Genomic DNA, 20,577 nt, shown 5'->3' with positions numbered 1-20,577 from the left:
GGCTTGAAATGCAGGTGGATCATGATCTTTTATTTTATTATTATTATTATTATTATTATTATTATTGTCACTCTACCTAGTCTACCTAGGTTGATTATTATTTCTCAAGCCAGCCGAGTGCCCGTTAAGCCTCAGATTGAGTGCGGCCCCAAAGAATTTAATGATTGCCGGCACAGCCGAGCCTGTGATTGTTATTCTTATTCGCATTACTCCCTATCTTCTAGATTCGGATCGGTGGACCCGAGCAGGTTCTGGACTATTCCTGACTATTTCTGCCCTATTGTGGGTAGGGGCATTCCATGGATTAGTAGCCAGTTCTTCCAGAACATCTCCATATCCCTGATCTGGCCTGTTTGTAATTCCTTCTCAGTCGATAGGGCACGGCGTGGTTCCGGTTTCGTTCACCTTTTTCCATGGTTTGGGTTGAAGAGTCAGCCCTGTCAATTGGTAACACCGTGCTTTCTTGGCCCTTGGCCCTAGACGATGTAATTCACCAATTTCTTGCCTGATTGTGCTAGAGGAGTCAATTAACCACTGAATACAGATCTCAGTAACCCTAAACTTGTACTTTTTTTCAAAGATTTTTTATTATTATACATTTATGTTTGTATCTCTAAACAGTTTCATCTTTGTGGGATCTTCATAAGCGATCTAATAGGGCATTCTGGAATTGTTCTACGTGGCCATACCGTAATTATCTTGTATTTTTGTATTTTTTTCTGTACTTTTTGACTCTCTTCTCTGTAGCATAAATGACAATGAGGATGAATTCTTTCAAATAGTATCTAGACATTCTCGGCTCAAGCCGAGATGTCAAACCATCCAGTGTGCATTCCAGAGGCCCGGGACTCCAAAGCTTGATCGAGAGGCATCGACAGGGATGACACCCCTCTTGAAACCCTAGTCGTTCGATCCTCTACAAAATTCCAACATAAGAATGGCTCTTGGCAAAGGTCGCACGGGTTGAGTGTATCGGTGAAGTCAACGGTGAGAAGTCGACGTGTCTTGCAAGACCCACGCAAGTGTTTCTTGGAGGATGCAACAGGAAATTCAAGTCGAGGAGAGCCTTCTCTCTCTCTCTCTCTCACCTGACAGGCTCATGTGCCGGGCCAATTGACAATCGTGTGACGGCAGTGGGTACTTTCTCCCTTTCTTTTCTTTCCCCTTTACTGTTTCTTTGCTTTTCCCGTTTCCCTTTCCTTTGGCTGAATCAGGATATTCCAGAAGTACCTCACCCCCGGGCCCTGCTCAACAGCTAAAGTACCGGCTCGATACATGGACGGATCCAACAACCGGACATCAAAGACAAGTCCCAACTGTGGGGCTCTCCGGCCAACATCAGGCTCAGGTACCCTTCGCTACCCGTGGGCTGACACGAGTCTAGAAGAGAAGAGGAAGCCATAGAAGGGCAGTGCAACACGAGAGAGCCCTCGGGATGTTTTTTTTTTTCTAGTCACCCCACTTCACCGCATCTGTGATCCTCAGCTTCCGTGTGACCGAGTGCCGTTTTCTGTAGCCGACGGGGCTGGCTGGATCTAGTCAATGTTGCAGGGAATATGATTCTGCAGAGGCTGACAAAAAAAAAAAAAAAGAAAAGAAAAAAAAAAAAAACTGTTAGGCGCCCCTATTCAGCTGGCGCAGAGAGTAAGTAGGTCAAGGCAGAGATCTAGTGATTCTACCGAGGTAAACAAGCCATGGATGTTTTGATGCATCGTCAATCGGTGACCTCATCAGCTTGGGGCTGGGCATGCAGTGCCCCTCCAACCCGCTGACCTTGTTATTTATTTTAGTTTATTTTTCTGACTGAGATGTTCACCGTTTCAGACTGGCTTGATTCATGTGATGACCTCCCTCGATTCTGCGGTGTGCACAAAAAGGTTGCCTGGTCAACTCGACTGTTGCGAGAGCATCTTCCAGGGCGTGAGCAGTATCGGCCCGTCTCGGCTGACAGGCTGTATAGCCCAGCATCACACCCGATGGAGCAGGGTTATCTGATGGAGCAGTCACCGCTTGTGTGGTTTACTCTGAGTCATAGTCGCTGGAGGGCTTTGGTCTTGGTCCGAGGCGGCTGACCGAATGTTGAGGAAGCCGCAACAGACAGAATGAGTATTGAACAGATGTGGTATATTAACCCGAAAAGAAAAAGCCCCCAAAAGACAAGAAAAGACATCCCGAAAAAAGAAAAGCGCCAAGTGGTCACTCAAACCTCCAACAGAGACCGCAGAACAAACCACGCCCCAACAACCCCAATCGTCGATGCAAGCAGCAGCCCATTTCCCTCCCAGGTCATACCCAGATATGCAACCAACCCCACCACAACCTCCTTTCGTCGGGCCACATCACGCCGCTGCCTCCAGTGGGGATCGATCGAGAACGGGGCTACGGCTTGGGCTTTGGTGCTCATGTGATGTGTATCCCCCGATTCTCCTTCTCCTGTTCCTCCGTCGCCACGGGGCTTCAGAGACACCGACACAGCCAGAGCAACGGCGCGATGGTCTGACAGTGGTAGCAGAGGCAGTGCATTGTAGACATGCGGTGTGACGCGTCCCCGACTACTGTCTGCTGTTGATGATGGCGTGTCGAGATACAAGATTCGATCGCACCAGCTGGGCCATCGATGACTCGACCATTTCCATTCCTCGCCCTGGGTGTCTAGGCCCAGACGGGCTGCTTCACGAGCGGTGTTCGAGTATTTATATGTGGGAGGGAAGTTGATCGGGGCTTCGGATAGTCCATGGAAGCTTTTGCCCTGCCGCATCTCGCGCATCAGCTGGTCCTCTTTCAAGAGGCGCGAATAGTGTGATGGGCTGTCGGGGTGGGCATCGTGTCGCGGAAATCGACCCACGTCTTCCTTCAGAGGCCCGGTGTTCGAGGTGCGGTAGTTCAAGTCTCCCGCCAGAAAGAGGTAGCCGTCGGGAGCGAAAAGGTCGCGGCAGGGGCTCTTTGCAGCCGGCGATGAGGCAGGGTCGGTCAATAAGGATGTGTGCTCATCTGCATCAGGCTCTGCTCTCTGCCCCAGACCCGTCCGTTTCGGATCTTGGTGCTCGGAGAACACTAATCGCTCAACAATACTCTGCCAATCCAGGTTCCGTTGCTTATACCCATCCTCCATGGGAGCGAGATGCGCCGCGACAAACGTCAAATCCGTGGTCTGGGACGACTGTGTATCAACGATGTAGCCGAGACGCGCTCCCACCGCACCCTTATTCCCCATTTCGTGGATCCCAAACCCGACATGAGCCGTGTCGATCCCCGCAATTCTGTCCCTGATATCGGCACGCGCGAAGACCATCAACCCCGTCATGCCTGTATTCTCTTGCACTAGATTCACGTAGTGTTCGTCCCATTGCTTCGCCGCAGCTTGGCTGACTGCCTGGCAGAATGCGTCGAAATAGGGGACGAGATACGTTCCTCCTAGAAAGGAGTAAGAGACGGGCGCGATCTCTTGGAGGGACAGGACTATCAGCTCGGGGGCTTGAAAGCTCCCCGCAGTGGGGAGCACATCAAAGCAATGTTGGGCGAAGAGGCCGATGTCGATTAGGTTGCGGGCGCAGTTGAATGTTAGGATGTAGATATTCAGATTGGCCATGTTTGCATTGATTCGCAAAAATCAAAGGAAAGAACAAGAAGCAAGAAATGGTTGTCCAGGTGAGCCTGACGGAGCTTAGCTGAAGGAGCGGTGACGTCTTCGGGCCACGTGTGGAGCCACAAAATCAAGGCACCAAGATCGAGAAAGCAGAAAGAAACAAGATCAGGTGGACATATATCCACACAAATGAACCTCACTCAAGAAAGGAAAAGAAGAAAAAAAAATGCATCATCCGTGAATCGAACACGGGCCTCGTCGATGGCAACGACGAATTCTACCACTAGACCAATGATGCCGTGGGACCAGGGAATGCTGGATGTTGATTCGCTGGCAATGAGAGAGACGGCCAGTTTATGTCTTCTGACTGACCCTTCCGCCCACAAGTACTATCACGCCATTACATTGAAGTAGTTCTCGACAGCAGACTCTTCAATCGAAAGCCATAGACTTTAAAAGTTATCTCATAGTACCTTAGAAAGTTCACAGTAGTTCCCTCTCGCGATCAGTGACCTCCTTCTTGAGCTGCCGTAAGCTACGTAATCCTCGTTTTCTTTGACCTTCTTCTGCATAACTGCTCTCTGCGTTGATGTTGCCGTAGTCTTGGGATCGAACCAAAGTGCCAGCGAAAAGACAAAATTCATGACATCCGAAAAGGCCCACACAGTATTTCATTCGACGGTACGGTCAGAGAACTGGGGCATTTCTCTACCAAGTACGCAGCTAGGGCTTTGCACAAATCTAATATTCCTGCGTCAGAATCCCTTCATTGGGTGTTGCCAGGTACAAAAGCAGGGTGGACCACATACCAACGGTGGGTTTGCAGCAAACTTCACAAAAGGCAAGGGGGAGAGAGAGTTTGACATCCTCGGTGTCGAGGATGGAGTTCTTGGATTGTTCAATGGCAGCTTGAACCACAAAGAAACCCTACACTACTCATCACAGTAAGCCTCGATTCGGGACAAGTGCCGCTGATGGACTTCACTCAGGGGGATGGAAGCAAGAAATAGATGGAAAGAAATCCGAGATGCCATTTCGATGAAGGGCCTTATCTTTTTAAGGTGCGAGGATGGAAATGTTGAAGTGTGGAAGGGTCAAAGTTGTAAATTCACAGCTGAAGTGTGTTTAGGGAAGCGGCGGCACTACAATTTCCCTCGCACTTCCACCTTGCTCTTGTCCTCTTCCAGTTCCACCAGAAGCATGCCCTCGGCCACATCTTCCTCGTCATCTTCCATCTCATACACCCACGATGCCCTGCCAGCTCGAGGGCTTCTCACTTCCAGCTCCATCTTCATCTGCTTGACGAACGCCAAAACTTGATTCTCGGCCACCTCTTCCCCCTCCGCTACTAATATCTCAATGAGTTTCCCAGACAGTGGAAGAATGACATGTCTCGGGTTCTTGGGGTCTCCCCGACGGTGGGATGAAGAGACCAGCGCCGATGCCGCGGTGGACGTGGTACCAAGTTGCATGCGATATGGAATTGCTGTTTGTGATGACGGGGTAGTGTATTCAATTTCCGCTGCTAAAGATGCAGGAAACTCATTGCGCAAGACTCTGGACAGGCGCAAATGATGTACCATCTTCCCTTCCTGCGAGGCAGATTTCTCCAGTGGTTCCAATGTGATCGACCACGCATCGCCCTTTCGGAACAGCAGGTTCGAAGATGGTAGCCCGCTTTGCGTTATTCCTTGCGCGGAGGGCCCTGCGTTTTCGCCCTGATCGTGAAGCGCTCTCGAGATGTTCTCTCCAAGCTGGACGACTTCATCAAGCTTTGATTCTAACCACTGCGTGTCCACGGCATCAGCCCCGAACTCAACATGGCTCACAATACCTCGCAAAAGACTGATATTGGTTTTGACTCCGGAAATCCTCGAGTCGGCTAATACGCGCTGCGCTTTTCTCACAGTCGCTTCCCAGGTCGAGGCAGTGACAATGATCTTGGCAAGCAAGTTGTCAAAATTCGACCCAACAATGGTTGCCGATGTGCCAGAGACATTGATATTGGTGTCTACTCGAATTCCATGTCCACTTGGCACACTGAATTCGGTGATCTTGCCGATGCTGAGGGCGAAGCTCGCAGTTGGGTCCTCGGCGCAGAGCCGTAGTTGGATGGAGAAAGACTTGGAAGGAGGATCTTTCGCGTATATTTCGGACCCAAGACCAAGTTCACTGAGTGAACACCCCTGAGAAAGCAGGAGCTGCGTCTGCACCAAGTCAAAACCACTGATGGATTCCGTGATGGTATGTTCAACTTGAAGACGGGGATTGACCTCGAGGAAGTAGAACTCCCCACGGTGCTCGTTAACCAGGAACTCAAAGGTCCCTAGGGATCGGTAGCTGATCTTGCTGGCCATTCTGAGGGCCGAGTCGATCACGCGACTAATAAGATCTCGATCATGCATCAACGCCGGCGCACATTCCACGACCTTTTGAAACCGTCGCTGCACACTGCAGTCTCTTTCCCACAGATGCCTCACTTGACCTGTCCCGTCTCCAATGACTTGAATCTCAATATGATGGAATCCGTCCACCGCGGCCTTTTCCACAAATACCGTTCGAGACGGCGACTCGCCAATGGCACGCTGGATACCATTGTCGAGCTCCTGGTCTTCGCGCACTAAACGGATTCCTCGCCCGCCTCCGCCATCAACGGCCTTGACCATGACTGGAAAACCAACAGCCCTCGCAAAATCCCGCGCTTCATTGACATCGGCTGTGGGCTGGTCCATGGCTTTCAGAACTGGCACTCCACATTGTTGCGCTAGTTGCTTTGCCTGCAGTTTATCTCCGGTGCCGGCAAGATTCTCCCATCCGGGTCCAATAACAAGAGATTGAGCTTCATGCCACATGCGGTATGCAAAGTCAGCGCTTTCGCTCAAAAACCCGTAGCCCGGGTGCACCGAGTCTATGGAATGTCTTTGAGCAAGGCCTACTAGCAGCGACACATCCAAATAGGACGAGGCCGAGGAAATTTCAATTGCATGATGTGGTCGCCCTAGGTCGCAATGCGATCGATCGTCTGAGGTGTATAGAGCAAATGTCTCGACGGGATCAGGCAGTTCCCGGGCAGCGTGCAAAATGCGAACCGCAATTTCCCCTCTATCCCACCAATTAGTCTATGAACCGTTGGACTTTGAAGAGAGTTCTACCTGTTGGCGATCAACAATCGCTTGATGGGTCGTGGATGTGGGGATGCCATTTGGAGAGTCAGGGGTAGCGACAGAAATCCAGGCAAGACTGTTCGGCCTGAGGAACGAAGCCGGATTAAGTGCAAATCCCAAGATCTTATTTGGTGATATTATTTGACAACAAGTTGGGAATCGTGTGCTTTCCAGCTGGATTTCCTTATAGCTTGATGTTGCGACCTCGGCCCTCGGATGGCCCTATCGCCCCCTCACCGGCTTCAAACAACCCCCTATTTTTACATAGCCACAGAGTGCAATTGTGCTGGTGAGCTAAACTTCAAGGATTTGGCAAGATGGCAAAGGATGATGATAACTCGGCTCTCCCAAATGGCAAAGCACAAGCTACCGAGCGACTGCATCAAGTTTCGTCACATATAGCTCCGCCAACTGACACGCCACAAGAGACCAAATCAAAATCAAAGGCCAGAGCATCTCGTCTTCCTGCAGACCACTCTGATGTCCTAGGTCAAATTGCCACGCTTCGCGCCATTGCCGCAAAGCCAGACCCCAATCATCGGGGTTATGTGCGACAAAAGCAGGCCGGGAAACTATGGGTGCGCGAACGTATTGAGCAGCTGCTTGATCGCAATACCTTCCAAGAAATTGGATCGGTGTCGGGCACCGTTCAATGGAAGAAGACGGCGCCCATGTGCGAGACCCCCGTGTCATTTGTGCCCAGCAATAATGTCCAGGGCGCAGGCATGCTCCGTGGCAGGAAGATCTTGCTCACTGCTGACGACTTTAGCATCCGGTCTGGGCATGCTGACGGGGCAAGTGCTGGCAAGACCGTGTATGTTGAAAAGCTGGCTATTGCATTACGGCTGCCTGTGGTGAAGCTGGTCGATGGCAGCTCTGGTGGCGGTAGCGTGACGACTATTCGCAAGGAAGGATGGAGTTATCTGCCGCATGTAGCGCCGTTCAAGCATGTTGTTCAGCAGTTGAACATGGGCATTCCTAATCTCGGTGCTGTAGTTGGACCTGCTGTGCGTTGATCCTTCTGTCGCTGATCATCAAGCCCTTTACTGATTAACGGTTCTCAGATTGGTCTTGGAGCCGCGAGAGTTGTCTCCTGTCATTTCTCGGTTATGGCAGCTGACATAGGTGCGCTCTTCAACGCCGGTCCGAAGGTTGTTGAGGGCGCTACCTTCGAAGAAGATCTGGACTTCCAGGACCTGGGCGGGCCGAAGGTGCATTGCATGAACGGCACCATTGACAACCTCGCCGCCAATGAAGCTGAGTGCTATGAGCAATTACGGGTTGTGTTGAGCTATCTCCCCAATTCCGGGAGTGAAGCTCCCCCGGTGGTTCCCAGCAGTGACCCCGAAGACCGCGAGGATGTAGGTCTGCGCAGTGTTATTCCCCGTCGGCAAGCGCGCATGTATAATCCTCGAGCAATTATCATTTCTGTCATTGATAAAGACTCGTGGTTTGAGATTGGCGCGCTTTGGGGCCGGACTGCCATTGGTGGGCTCGCACGGTTAGGTGGCCGTCCTGTCGGCGTGATCTCGCTCAATTGCGAAGTGAATGGCGGCGCATTGGATGCAGCTGGTAGTCAGAAATTGACTCGGCTGTTGAAGCTGTGTGATGTCATGAACATGCCCGTGCTACAGTTCCTCGATGTCCGTATGTATTCCTGCCTCATTGAAATGATTCGAAAACAGATACTTCTCTTCGATGTTATTATTCTTCTAACTTCTGGGTTAGCTGGCTATGCAATCGGCACAGTGGCTGAACGCACCGCAACCATGCGTTGGGGTGTTGAGCTCGCCAAAGCATACTACACTACCACAGTCCCGATCTTCAACGTAATTACGCGCCGAGTTTTCGGCGTCGCCGGCGGCGTGATGCTCAGTAGCCGCGATCCCGTCATGCAAGTTGCCTGGCCGTCCGGTCAGTGGGGCTCGCTGCCGCTCGACGGCGGTATCGAGGTGGGACATCGTCATGAGCTGCGCGAGGCAGAGAAGCTTGGCAAGAAGGAGGAGCGCTACCAGGAGTTGGAGGAGGAGTACCTGCGGCTGATGAATCCTGTGCGCACGGCAAATTCGTTTGGGGTAGAGGAGATTATTGATCCTAAAGATACGAGGCAGGTGTGCTGTGCGTGGGCGTCGCATGTATACGAGGTGCTTATGCGGGAAAGGATTGCGGATCGGGCAGCAGGGAGGATTCAGCCTTCATTTGCGTAATGTCTTGAGTTGTGGAAAGACATAAGCCGCTGGCTGTTGCTTTGCTCATATTCTCTCACTCAGATAAATGAGACTACCAGTCGCCCTATTCTGTATTATTTGTATATTTTCCCTTGCTTTCTGTTAACTAGCTATTTTTTCATTCTTCAATATCTTCAATATGTTGTTTATAATGGGTATAATTTATGCTCCCTAGCCCCAGGAACCGTGGGAGCAAGACAGTCACGCTTCTCGTGGTTAGGCCCAGTCGTACTTCATCAAGATCACAGATAATGATTTTTCTTTAATCAATTAACTCTAGAGTAAAGCGGATTATACACTCGATCCGAGATAAAGTTGTCACGTGAAGACGATATCAAACCCGTCACCCCACTCGCTGAAGAACCAAGCCACGGGACACCCACCATGGCATCAGTCCAGATCCTAGATGGGGGCCTCGGCACCTCTCTGCAAGACCAGTATGGAGTGAGTTTCGACGCATCAACTCCACTGTGGGCGTCACACATGCTAGTCGCAGACCCAGACACGCTCCGCGCATGCCAACACGACTTCGGAGCCGCAGGCGCGGACGTGCTCCTCACAGCCACGTATCAAGTCTCGGAGGAAGGATTCGCGCGGACCAAAACAGCCGACTTCCCCACCGGCATCCCGCGCAGCGCTGTAGCGCCATATCTACAGACTGCAGTCGACGTTGCCGAACAGGCCAAGGGCCGCGATAGCGCCAAGATCGCGCTGAGTCTGGGTCCCTATGGGGCATGTATGATCCCCGGACAGGAGTACAGCGGCGCATACGATCCCGCCCATGACAGCGAGGAATCGCTGTACCGCTGGCATCTGGACCGGTTACGTCTCTTTGTTGATGCTGACGGCAACTTGGTCCGTCGTCTACAGTATGTTGCTTTCGAGACGCTGCCGCGGCTGGATGAGGTGCGCGCGGTGAGACGCGCGGTCCGTGATGCGGGAATTGGGGCGCCGTTTTGGGTCTCTTGTGTGTTTCCGCGTGACGACGATGCTCTGCCTGATGGGAGTTCGGTTGAGCAGGTTGTATGCGCTGCTCTGGCGCCTCTGGAGGGCAGTGCTACGCCGTGGGGTATTGGTGTCAATTGCACTAAGATTCATAAGCTGCCTGCCCTTGTCAATGCATTTGGAGAGAATGCTGCACGGGTTGCGTCAACTGGTCAGCTGTTTGCTACCCCGGCTTTGGTTTTGTATCCCGATGGTACGAATGGCGAGGTGTATAATACTACGACGCAGACTTGGGAAAAGCCGGATGATCTGAGAAAGCCGGGAGACCGGGATATGGTACGCGCATCTCTCTGATATTTGCAGTTACTGGTTGCTATCGTAGAATATGCTGACGTGCTACCAGCGCCCTTGGGAGGTTCAAATCGCGCAAGTAGTTAATGAGGCCTATACAAGGGGCCATTTCAGCTCTTTTGTGGTCGGCGGCTGCTGCAAAGCTTCTCATCACGATATCAGAAAGCTCAAGGAGCAGTTCACGACCGAGTGATCCATGCGAGAATGAAAAGTTACCACAGCTACAAAAACCACAAACGGGAAAAATGCAAGTTTTCACATTGAGCGCTAATTGTCATCAACATGACATGCATCTATATACATTTCAAATATGCTTTTTCAAAACAGCCAGTCGACAAAGCGTCTCCATAGGGTTTGATGCGGGTTCTTCTGTTCCATGATTTCGCCATCCTGGAGCCGGCCCGACCATAGATCAATACTCGCGGCGCGGGCGAACTGCAAATTTTGAAAGTCAGCGAAGCTGCATTGGGGAAAGACTACCACGCAGTCTTGCACACGCGACACTCACCTTGGTACCATAGAATAGCTTCCATCCCAAAATGGGCACAATGAAAATCGGGATGCCAATGTACGAGGCGACAAAGTCAGATGAATTCCAGTTGCCCTTAAGGAAAACGGGGAACCCGGCAATCAACGTGATGATCGTGGAGCCGATGAACCCAAACCATGCAGCGTACGGCTGGAGGGGCGCTTTCCATGGAAGAGAATCGCGGGAAACGTTTTGGGCCTTCATCGCGGCGTAGAAGCGAATGTAGCAGAAAGATAGGGTTGCCCATGCAATCAAACCGGCGACTGTACTTAGATTCAGAAGCCAGGTGAAAGCTTGGCTGCGCCGCCAGAACCGAGACCTGATTATTGCTTGTTAGTCCACAACTCTCATATTCTATTTTGTCAAGAACCCGACTTACTTAGGTATGCGAGCGGCCCAAACAGCCAGGCGGCGATCACTGCAACGTATGGCACACCCTTCTTGGTCACACGGCCAAAGACCTGCGGCAGCTGGTGGTCTGTAGTCATGGCCAGGATCATTCGCGAGCCAACCCAACAGTATGAGTTGCCTGCCGACCAGGCGGCGATGAGAATGCATGCATTTACAATGGATGGCAAGGCGTTGATCCCGGCTTCTTTGATGGCAATGACGAATGGCGAGCTGTTGGCGTTGTCAGAGCCCGAGGTCAACCCGGCGTTTCTCGGGTCAACAATGATACCAATAAGCAGGGCGCCGAGAACATAGAAGAAGGCAATGCGGTAGGTCACGCGCCGTGCAGCCTTGGGGATGGAGCGGTGCGGGTCAACCGACTCAGCAGCCGTGATAACGACAGTCTCGACGCCGATGAAGCTGAACGACGCATTGACGAACGATGAGAGGAACCCGAGGAAGTGGCCTGTCGGGCCGGTGATGCCGTTGTAGTTCGTCCACGGCCCGGGATTGTTCCAGAAGCGGAATCCGATAGTCTCATGTTTGGGTCCACCGCCGGCTGTGATGACGATGGATACAATCACCAAACCCAGGAAGCAGAGCACCTTGACTGCACCGCCGAAGACCTCGGTCTCGCCGTAAAACCGCACGCTCATCAGGTTGATGGCCAGGATCAGCACGAGCCCTACTGTGATGACCACGGCCGGCGTCAAATCGGTCCAGTAGGAAACGATGACCGCCGCAGCGGAGACCTCCGAGGCGATGGCGATGGTATAGCAGTATCCGTATGAGATTGCCAGCGAGAAGCCGACGGCAGGGTCGATGAACCTCGTGGCCCAGTGCGGGAAAGATCCCGCGGTGGGCAGCAACGTCGCCAGCTCCGCGATACTCTGCATCACGCACCATAGTACCAGTCCAACAACAAGATACGCCAGTAACAGTCCCGCCGGGCCGGCTTTCGCATATGCAGCACCCGTACCCACGAACAGCCCCGTCCCGATCCCGCTACAGAACCCGATCATGGTGACCTGGTAGTTTCGCAACCGTCTCTGCGTGCCACCACGACCACCAACATTGAGCTGCAAGCCCTCCTCCTTGGGGTGCGCCTCATAGTCGAAATTTGCGCCGGCCTGCGGCTGTATCGCGTCCTCCTTCTCCATTGCTTGGCTTGGATGTGCCGTGGGAATCATATTCGCTCTCCACATACACGAGAACCAAGAGATTTGAAAAAGTGTCAACCATGTGGAAGAGAAAAGCTCTATTATTTTTTTTTCTGCAAGATCTTTAAAATCACGTCAATCACGACATCGGACTTCCGCCGTTGCACCATCTGCTTCTCCACCTTGGGACGGTTCATTGGGCTGCGTCGGGGCTCCACTCTTCGGGGAGGCAATTAGTTGATTTTTTTTTCTGCAACTGGCCGGCTAATCTTGATTTAAAGGCAAGGGAGTACATCCGGCTGGTACTGTAGACTATTATAAATGGAACTGTTGGGATAATGTATTTGTGTCTTGAGGTGTCTCTCCAATTAGGGCTGGCTTGACCCCGTAGTATATCCACCTCGGGAAACCCGTTGCGTGGTGCATGCATCTGCAGCTCGGAGATTTGATCTCTGGCTCATTGGCCAGTTTGGTCTTTATGGACCAAGCCTTGAATGGTTGTTAGATATTTCATAGACTTTTATGATTGAGTTGAGTCGGGGTTGGTAGAAACAAGAGCGAAATTCTAGGGGTCTACGCATATGTTTCGCATATAATGCATTCGTTTCAGCCAATTGGCGAAAGAAAGATGGGAAAATGAACTATTGTGCAGGTACTTTTGACAGCGCAAGAACTAGAAGTATATCAATAGCCCCCATCTCTATACTCCTTCCCATCCCCCTAACTTTGTACAACTGTACAAGTCGAGATTCAGGAACAAAGGAATCAGAGTTAATCGAGTCAGGGCTGAAATGCCGATCGCAGAATCCTTCAGCTTACAAGATCAGTTTCGGATGCAACATCGTGCTATCGAACCAGAAAAAAGCAAGTTTCCGCGCCGATGGTGCGCGAGTCATGGGCAAAAATCAAATACAATAGAAGCCGCTAGCGGCGATCCTCCGGAACCCACGAGCTCGTGTGGTTTGGTGAGAACCGAGGAAAACCTCTTATTCAGCGCGTTTTTCCTCTTCTCCCAAATTCTTTCATTGGAATGTTATAAACCTCCTCCCCTCTCCCTGGTCCCAATTATACACTCACCAGGCTCCCATCGACTCAATTAGCTCGACACGGTTCCCCCTCGATGAACGGTTGAGTCGCATCCAACGCCATGTCCGAATCCCCGCGACAAAATGGTCGGCCCCAGGGCCCCCCGCCGACCGCCGCGGAGGAGGAGCCTACCGCATCGGCGAAGACAGCGCCGACCTCCAAACCAGGCCGGAAACTGCCCGAATGGCTGGATCATTTCAATGCACGCGATCTCAAAGTGCTCTTCCGCTGCTCGGTGGCGGCGTGGGTCGCGTCGTTGTTGATCTTCATCGGACCGTCGCTGCGCCAGATTGGGACCGCGACGTTCTTCGCCAAGTGAGTTGTGAGATGGTCACGCGTTTTGTGCGTTACCGTGTAGATGCTAACGGATTAATAATTGCTAGCCTGGTGCTCTTCATGGTTCCTCCGACCGGCATCGTGTTCATCTTCCTTTTGGGTGCTCTGACGCTCATTGTGGGTATGGCTCTGGGCTGGGCCTGGGGTATGGTTGCTATGAAGGCTGCACTGGCGGCGCGACCGGCGGCTGAAACTCAGGCTAAGCTCCAGCAATTGGGGCAATTGGCTTATTCCCAAGCCAATGCCACGGGGGTGCCGGTAGCGATTGTGCAACAGCAGCTGGTCTACTCGGGCTTCATGCTTGACGCTCGCGTATCGGCCATCTATTTCTGCCTTATCTGTTTTGCTGTCTACTTGCTGGTGAGCAGTCATCGCTGATGAACACACACACAAAAAAAAAAAAAAAAAAAACAAAGAACTGACTGTTATGGATAGTCTCGTCTTCGGGCCAATAACCCCAAGTTCATCCTCTTCCAGATCTTTGGTATTATCATCATGGATGTCGTTTTGACGGTTGGCCCGCTGCTTCCATCGTTCAGGGGAACGCTGCCCAGGATTTTGATGGAGCCCGCGGCTATTGGAATAGGGCTGGGATTGGTTTCCCATATGCTCTTCTTTCCTCGGTCCACGTCGCATGTTGTCCTCGATGGCATGGAAGGTTTAGTGCGACTACTGAAAGCGCCACTGGACCTTACCATTGCTAGCCTAATGAAGGGCGAATCCTTAGACCTGAAGACCCTTCAGAAACTCAAGGCGAAAGGTATTGCGGCCTACAAGGGCATTGAGCCTCCAATTGGCTTCTTGCAATTGGATTTTTCACTCGGTTGGTGGAATGCGGACGACATCAAGAGCCTCAAGGAGCCTATCAGGCAGGCCTCGCTCAGCAGCTATTCGTTGCTGGATCTTCATATCTCCCGGGTGGGAGGGCAGATGAAACTGGACAAGCTCGACGAAATGACCGCGGGTCGAGAGCAGGAATCCGACAGCGACGCAGATGAGAAGCAGCGGCCGCGTGAGGTTGGCATGCGCCAGTTGATGGAAAGCGCCAAATTAATGCAAGCTCTGCGGAGCCCCGAGCATGAGTCTTTGCGTCTGGAGACTGTCGAGGCAATTCGCCAATCCAGCAAGGATATCCTACCCGCATGCCAGGGGGTTACTGTCATCACCGCCGATTGCATCCACGCTGTCAATTCGTCGCGCTGGTTTGGCCGGCCCTCCAAGGCGCGTCTGAACGAGCTCTATGAATGCGGCCAGTCTGCCCTCAGCGAGCTTCAGACACTTCGCGCCTCCTTTGCCACGGAAACCACCGAACGACTCATTCAGACCCATGCGGACTTGTTCGATGAAAAGGGCATGCTCAAGTCTGTCGATGAGATCTCGATGCACAAGGTGAGGGGAATTACTCTCGGCATGGTTTTTGAAGAACAGATTCTCGGTGTGGTCCATGCGTGGGAGAAAGTCCTCGGACAAGTCCTTGCCCTGATGAACGAGCGCCAGAAGGTCCAATTGTGGTTCCCGAGGGGGCTGCGATACGCATTCAGCTGGGTCTGTCGACGAAGTGCCGTCACCCCTGTCACCGCAGCTCACTCGCCAGCTGTCGATCCTGACATTGTCGAGGCGCAGTCGAAGGCGGCACAGCAGAACCTTCGTATTAGCCGAGGATATCGCGTCAAGCAACGCAGTGGGCTCGGCCAGGCCATCCTGGGCACGTATCACTGGTTCATCAGCGCAGAGGGTCTGTATGCACTACGCATGGTGATTGTCACCATTGCCCTGGCCATTCCCGCGGTCATCCCGTCCAGCGCGAGCTTCTATTATCGACAGAAGGGGCTCTGGGCGCTCATCATGGGACAGACTACGGTTGTTGTCTATATGGCGGATTTCACTTTCTCTCTTCTTTCTCGAACTATCGGTACCGTGGTTGGCGGTGTTTTAGGCTTGTTGGGATGGTATATTGGTTCTGGTCATGGAGCGGGCAACCCATATGGTCTTGCCGCAATCATGGCTGCTATTATCATTCCCCTGATGTGGGCGCGCATTTTCCTGCCCCCTGCGCTGCTTCAAGCCACGATCATGGGTGGTGCGACCTGCATTCTCGTTGTCGGCTACAGCTACGATGACACGTAAGTAAACCAGTCCTGCTCGCTGGACCCCCACAAGTTAACCTTGAATACCAGACACATCCCGCAGTACGGTAACCCTGGACTAGGATACGGTGTGTTTTGGCGCCGGCTTGTCCTTGTCATGGTCGGGATGGCGGCCGCACTCATCGTGCAGATCTTCCCACGACCGCCATCTGCGGCACGGCACATCTGCAGGTCGCTCTCGAATGCCATCCGATCTCTCTCGGACCACTACGCGCTGCTGCTGTCCTGCTGGGGCCAGCCCGACCGCGACGACGGACTTGTGGCCCAGCAGCTTGCCCTCGATCTCGCCGATACCCTCAACACCCTTAATGGGCCCATTGCCATGCTGCGCTTCGAGTTCTCTAGCTCTCCCTTCGACAGCGAGCGTCTGGGCCAGGTGCACTCGCTCTGCCACGAGCTGAACCAGCACCTGGGCCGCCTGCTGTTTTTGTCTGCATCGCTGCCCGAATACCTGCAAACCCGTCTCGCGCGCCATGCCGGTCTCCTTGACCACCATAATGTCGGTGACATCATGTCGGTGCTCGGCGTCGTGGAGCAGTCCCTCAAGACTGGGGACCCCTTGCCAGAGGTGCTGCCAACGCCGCTGCTCAAACGCTGCCATGAGTACTGGCAGTCGCGGCAGATGATGATTGCCCTAAGCACGGAGCTCATCCGCGACGAGAACTACCGCCGGTTCTGCGTCGCCGTCAGCTCGTACCTCAAGTTCCTGGCGGCGGTCGACGACCTGGTGCTGGTGCTGAAGGGCACGCTGGGCGAGTCGCATATTGTCAGTCGAGAGTTGGTGCACGGCTGGGAAGTGTAATCTGCACGAAGATCTACGACATATTTCTCATTTGCCATATATATATATATATATATACTATGTAATTTAGTTGAACAAGTTATATACATTCGCGTGTCTAACGGGCTTCTGGCGAGCCCCACATTCCTCCGCACGCTTTATTCTCCAATTTTCCCTTTTCTCCTCATCCCAAAGCGCTTTAGTGTCGGCGATGGCTCGAATCTCCAATTTCTTTCAATTCTTCTTATGCAATTGTTTCTTGTCTTCTGCATGACCCTGAAATCCCACCTCTTTGCATTCGCAGCCCGGCGGACCTCGTCATGCCTCCTCGCCTCGCCCGTCTTCCTCGGTGGATGAGTCACTGGCTGGGGTATCGCGCAGAGCCACCCAAGCCGCTGTCCCAGTGGACCGTGGCAGCGTGGTCCTTTATCACGGCGTTTTGCGGGCTGTCCGTCATGCAGGCGCTGTTTAACTATTCCGAGTATTTCACTGCGCGCCATGTCCCGGGGATAGTCGCATCATACGTGAGTTTCAATTCTCTTTCAAAAACAAAACAGGCGAAAAATTGGTTGGCATAGTGAAGATATCTAACATTGGATAATTACAATAGGGCGCTTCCGCAGTCCTCTGCTTCGGCGCCATCGAAAGCCCCCTAGCCCAACCGCGCGCCCTCATCTTCGGGCACTTCTTCAGCGCCTTAATTGGTGTATGCATCACCAAACTGTTCAGCCTCATCCCCGATCCCGCGCGCTTTGAGTCTCTGCGCTGGCTCGCCGCTTCACTGTCGACGGCGTTGGCCATCGTCGCTATGCAGCTGACTGGCACCACGCACCCGCCTGCTGGCGCGACGGCTCTGCTGCCGGCGACCAACGAGGAGATCTGGCGCCTGTCATGGTACTTCTTGCCTGTGGTTCTGCTGTCGTCTGCCTTGCTTATGGCTTGTGCGTTGCTTCTGAATAATTTGCATCGTCGGTATCCTGTCTTTTGGATTGCTCCGTCGCCGCCGGCGCAGCCTCAGTCTAAGCCGGAGCCTGTGCCTGTGTCGGCTGATGAGGTTTCGGCGCGGCAGGGGGGCTGTCTAAGGGGTCTGTGTGACTGTTATAAAAGTAAGCGGGGATTGCGTGTTTATTTCTACTCTGGGTTGTTTGGTGCGGTGTCTAACTAGAGCCTTGACAGTATCCATGGATCCTGTTTATAAGCTAGCTGGTGGCGATGCACTGCCAGTCATATATCACTGTCTCCTCGATGTTCAAGAGGGTATGATAGGTCATATACCCACACATGCCCGTTAGGCTTTTCGGATATACAAGAACGGGAACCTCCTTGGGCATTTTGCGCTAAACCCAAGTCTACATCAAATACTCATAATGCACACCAGACCAAAAGTTCATAATCCATATAAAGAACCAGCAAGGAACGTAGATTGACGCAATGACAAACTAGAATCCACAAATATTTACGCATGAGCCCACCCCAAAGGCCGCAACAGCTGCATCTCATTAATAACACAAAAAAGCCCGGGTTCACGATTCCTATCTCCCAACGCCATCCACCTCGCCACCCGATTCCTCACCGTCCTCTCTTTAAACCAGACCGTGGTCGTCCATCGCCGGAGCCGGTTAATCCACAGCCCCTGCAGAATCCTGCGCGCAGAGAGCCAGTTCCGCGTCGGATGAACCGCGTCATAGGCGGCGCCGTTGTATCCAACCCGCACCAGTGGGTTGAGGTAGACACCCTGCGGCGCGGATAAGGGGCTGTCGGCGTGGATGAGACAGCATTCGGAGCCCTCGAGGTGTGATGTTGCTAGTGTGTCGGGGATGCCTCGGAAGCGGAGGGGCGGGCTTGCAAGAAATGGGGCTGTTGGCATGGCCACTGGAGCAATCAAAGGAAAGAAGAAGTGGTATGTTAGTTGAGTTTTCTCAGTATGGAGCATGGATTGGGGTTGCTCGTACCGATCCCGTTCCAGCAACTCGTTACCGGGACAGGGGACATGGTTTTCATGGCGTGTCGCGATGATGCGCTGCGGAAGTATGGCCATGTCTGCATGAGTGCCTCATGGCCCTGGCTATCTCGCAGCGCGAAAGTGTCGTAGTATCTGGGGGGTTTGGAGAAATCCAACGAGCATGCGGCCGCATATTCGCCGTTATTTGTATCCAACAACTCGAATACATCGCTTGACTAAACCATAATACAGTTAGTGTGGGCAATAGTCCAGGTGTAAGAGGCATATGTAAACCAACCGAGAAAACCACATCATTTAGAAACAAGATCTTGTCAAATGTAATACCTTGGCGAGCAAGATCCTCCAGCGGCCGCAGACTCAAATTCCGCACGCGCGACAAGTACGGGATCCGCCTCAGCTCTTTTTCTCCCGTAGGCCCCTCGATCCAGCCCTCGCCTCCTCCCGACGGAGCCAGAATCTCGTCTTCATGCGTCACAGGCGACAGAGTAATATTCCGCGGGACATCAAGCCGCTCCAATTCCCCGTCGAGCTCCTTCAGCGCCCCCTTCGTGTCATCGTAGCTGCCGCTCTCGTAGATACTGATAAACACGTTCTCGGGGCCTAGTTTTTGGGATAGCTCAATCACTGCTTGGTTCCAGTAGTCCCGCAGGATGATCTCGTTGTTCCAGTGTACCCCCGCGATATAGATGCGCTCGTGCCTTAGGGGCTCTTCGTGGTAGATGGTGTCTGTTTCGGAGAGCCGTCTCACGATTAGATGAAGCTCTGTCAGGTTCCATATAATGAAGATTAGAATTAGTGCTCGTACGAGGCGGCGCCGCCACCTCGATCGGCGATATGGGCGCGTGGTGGTGGGCAACAGGCCCATGGAAAGCTGGTAGCGGGGGGTATCAGATTGGGAATTAGGGTTGTGTTATCAGACTTGAGTTTGCGTGTGTCATGCTTTTGGGGTAATTTGTAAAAATTGGTGGCATTTCTGGTGTTTTCATGTCCAGAGCTGATGGCGTTGTGAATCAAGGGATGAAAACACTAGACACTTTGGTATTCTCCCTTTCGCAATCTCAAAATGATAGATAATATGCAGTCGATAACAGGCATGCCTGGAAACAGCAACAAGTGGAGTCCCTATGACAGTTGGACAATTGGTTACTAGTATATCCAATATATGAGCAGCAAAAAAGACGACATGCTATAAACCAGCCTAAAATGCACGTCAAACACAGCTAATCTACTCTACCTCCAGTAATAAGCTCTCTCAACATGCTAAAACCACAGCTATACTTATCATGGTCCCTGCGACCGCCAACCCTATACTTCTCAAGTCCAACCTACAACAAGCCCCAACCCCATTGATACTGCTGGGATACGTGCTGGCTCCACGATCAATCCATGGCTGCCCAGGAAGCGAGTCTGATTCAACAAACTCCAAGAGCTTAGTTTCCAGCTCCGCGCAGTCAACTCTTTCTGAGTCATTCGGGATACTGTTGGTGACTGAGATGGGGAGATCGAACCACGGCATAGTAGTCGGTCCCATTCCAGCGAAAAGACTGATGCATAGATATGTTATATGCACCGCGAGCTGAATCGTCCGTAGAGTCGCTGCCGTCACAAACCAAGCATTTGGGCCATTTCCCGTGTATGTCTGTGGCAGTAGAGGACGGCTCGATGTCCAAGACGGGGCCAATGTAGCTTTTGGTGGTATTTGATGTAACCGACCCATTGGAAATTGTCAAGTTGTATGATAGCGGCTGAGAGGTCAAGAATAGCGTGAGGTTGTGGAAAAGAGTTGGTGAGTCGGCGGACTGCGGACAGGGCAGACGGCCGTTTCCTGAAACATCAATGGCAAGGTGCAGGCTGTCTTCAGGTTGGTTAGTCAAAATATCTCTCAGGATTTCCCCACTGACGTGCCTCCTC

General features: G+C 52.5%; 7 protein-coding genes across 7 annotated transcripts; 3 read left to right on the top strand and 4 right to left on the bottom strand.

Moving 5' to 3' along the window:
• Positions 1 to 2,200: 2,200 nt before the first annotated feature.
• NUU61_002155 (putative inositol 5-phosphatase) lies at positions 2,201 to 3,589 on the bottom strand (the record flags this gene model as incomplete). Its single annotated transcript, XM_056652737.1, has 1 exon — positions 2,201 to 3,589. One exon carries the CDS (start codon positions 3,587 to 3,589, stop codon positions 2,201 to 2,203), a length of 1,389 nt encoding a protein of 462 aa, XP_056513804.1.
• Positions 3,590 to 4,728: 1,139 nt separating this feature from the next.
• Positions 4,729 to 6,788, bottom strand: NUU61_002154 (putative pyruvate carboxylase; the record flags this gene model as incomplete). The annotated part of the gene is made up of 2 exons (XM_056652736.1): positions 4,729 to 6,688; positions 6,739 to 6,788. The coding sequence occupies 2 exons, from the start codon at positions 6,786 to 6,788 to the stop codon at positions 4,729 to 4,731; spliced, it is 2,010 nt and encodes a 669-aa protein (XP_056513803.1).
• A 279-nt stretch (positions 6,789 to 7,067) lies between these two features.
• NUU61_002153 (uncharacterized protein) lies at positions 7,068 to 8,957 on the top strand (the record flags this gene model as incomplete). The annotated part of the gene is made up of 3 exons (XM_056652735.1): positions 7,068 to 7,757; positions 7,815 to 8,397; positions 8,479 to 8,957. The coding sequence occupies 3 exons, from the start codon at positions 7,068 to 7,070 to the stop codon at positions 8,955 to 8,957; spliced, it is 1,752 nt and encodes a 583-aa protein (XP_056513802.1).
• Positions 8,958 to 9,362: 405 nt separating this feature from the next.
• NUU61_002152 (homocysteine S-methyltransferase family protein) lies at positions 9,363 to 10,467 on the top strand (the record flags this gene model as incomplete). The annotated part of the gene is made up of 2 exons (XM_056652734.1): positions 9,363 to 10,259; positions 10,327 to 10,467. 2 exons carry the CDS (start codon positions 9,363 to 9,365, stop codon positions 10,465 to 10,467), a joined length of 1,038 nt encoding a protein of 345 aa, XP_056513801.1.
• A 125-nt stretch (positions 10,468 to 10,592) lies between these two features.
• On the bottom strand, positions 10,593 to 12,353 carry NUU61_002151 (putative amino acid permease; the record flags this gene model as incomplete). The annotated part of the gene is made up of 3 exons (XM_056652733.1): positions 10,593 to 10,709; positions 10,783 to 11,122; positions 11,179 to 12,353. 3 exons carry the CDS (start codon positions 12,351 to 12,353, stop codon positions 10,593 to 10,595), a joined length of 1,632 nt encoding a protein of 543 aa, XP_056513800.1.
• A 1,147-nt stretch (positions 12,354 to 13,500) lies between these two features.
• On the top strand, positions 13,501 to 17,787 carry NUU61_002150 (uncharacterized protein; the record flags this gene model as incomplete). Its single annotated transcript, XM_056652732.1, has 6 exons — positions 13,501 to 13,754; positions 13,823 to 14,135; positions 14,211 to 15,898; positions 15,953 to 16,720; positions 17,008 to 17,227; positions 17,314 to 17,787. Coding segments are annotated over 6 exons (3,717 nt in total), but the record flags the coding sequence as incomplete, so codon positions are not given.
• Positions 17,788 to 18,159: 372 nt separating this feature from the next.
• NUU61_002149 (glycosyltransferase family 69 protein) lies at positions 18,160 to 19,531 on the bottom strand (the record flags this gene model as incomplete). The annotated part of the gene is made up of 3 exons (XM_056652731.1): positions 18,160 to 18,575; positions 18,656 to 18,881; positions 18,944 to 19,531. 3 exons carry the CDS (start codon positions 19,529 to 19,531, stop codon positions 18,160 to 18,162), a joined length of 1,230 nt encoding a protein of 409 aa, XP_056513798.1.
• Positions 19,532 to 20,577: the final 1,046 nt, after the last annotated feature.

This window comes from Penicillium alfredii (assembly GCF_028826965.1).
Source record: "Penicillium alfredii strain IBT 34128 chromosome Unknown utg000004l_segment0_segment0, whole genome shotgun sequence".
Taxonomy (NCBI): Eukaryota; Fungi; Ascomycota; class Eurotiomycetes; order Eurotiales; family Aspergillaceae; genus Penicillium; species Penicillium alfredii.
The sequence above is the reverse complement of the archived record's forward strand: the minus strand, read 5'-3'. Positions and strand labels throughout refer to the sequence as shown.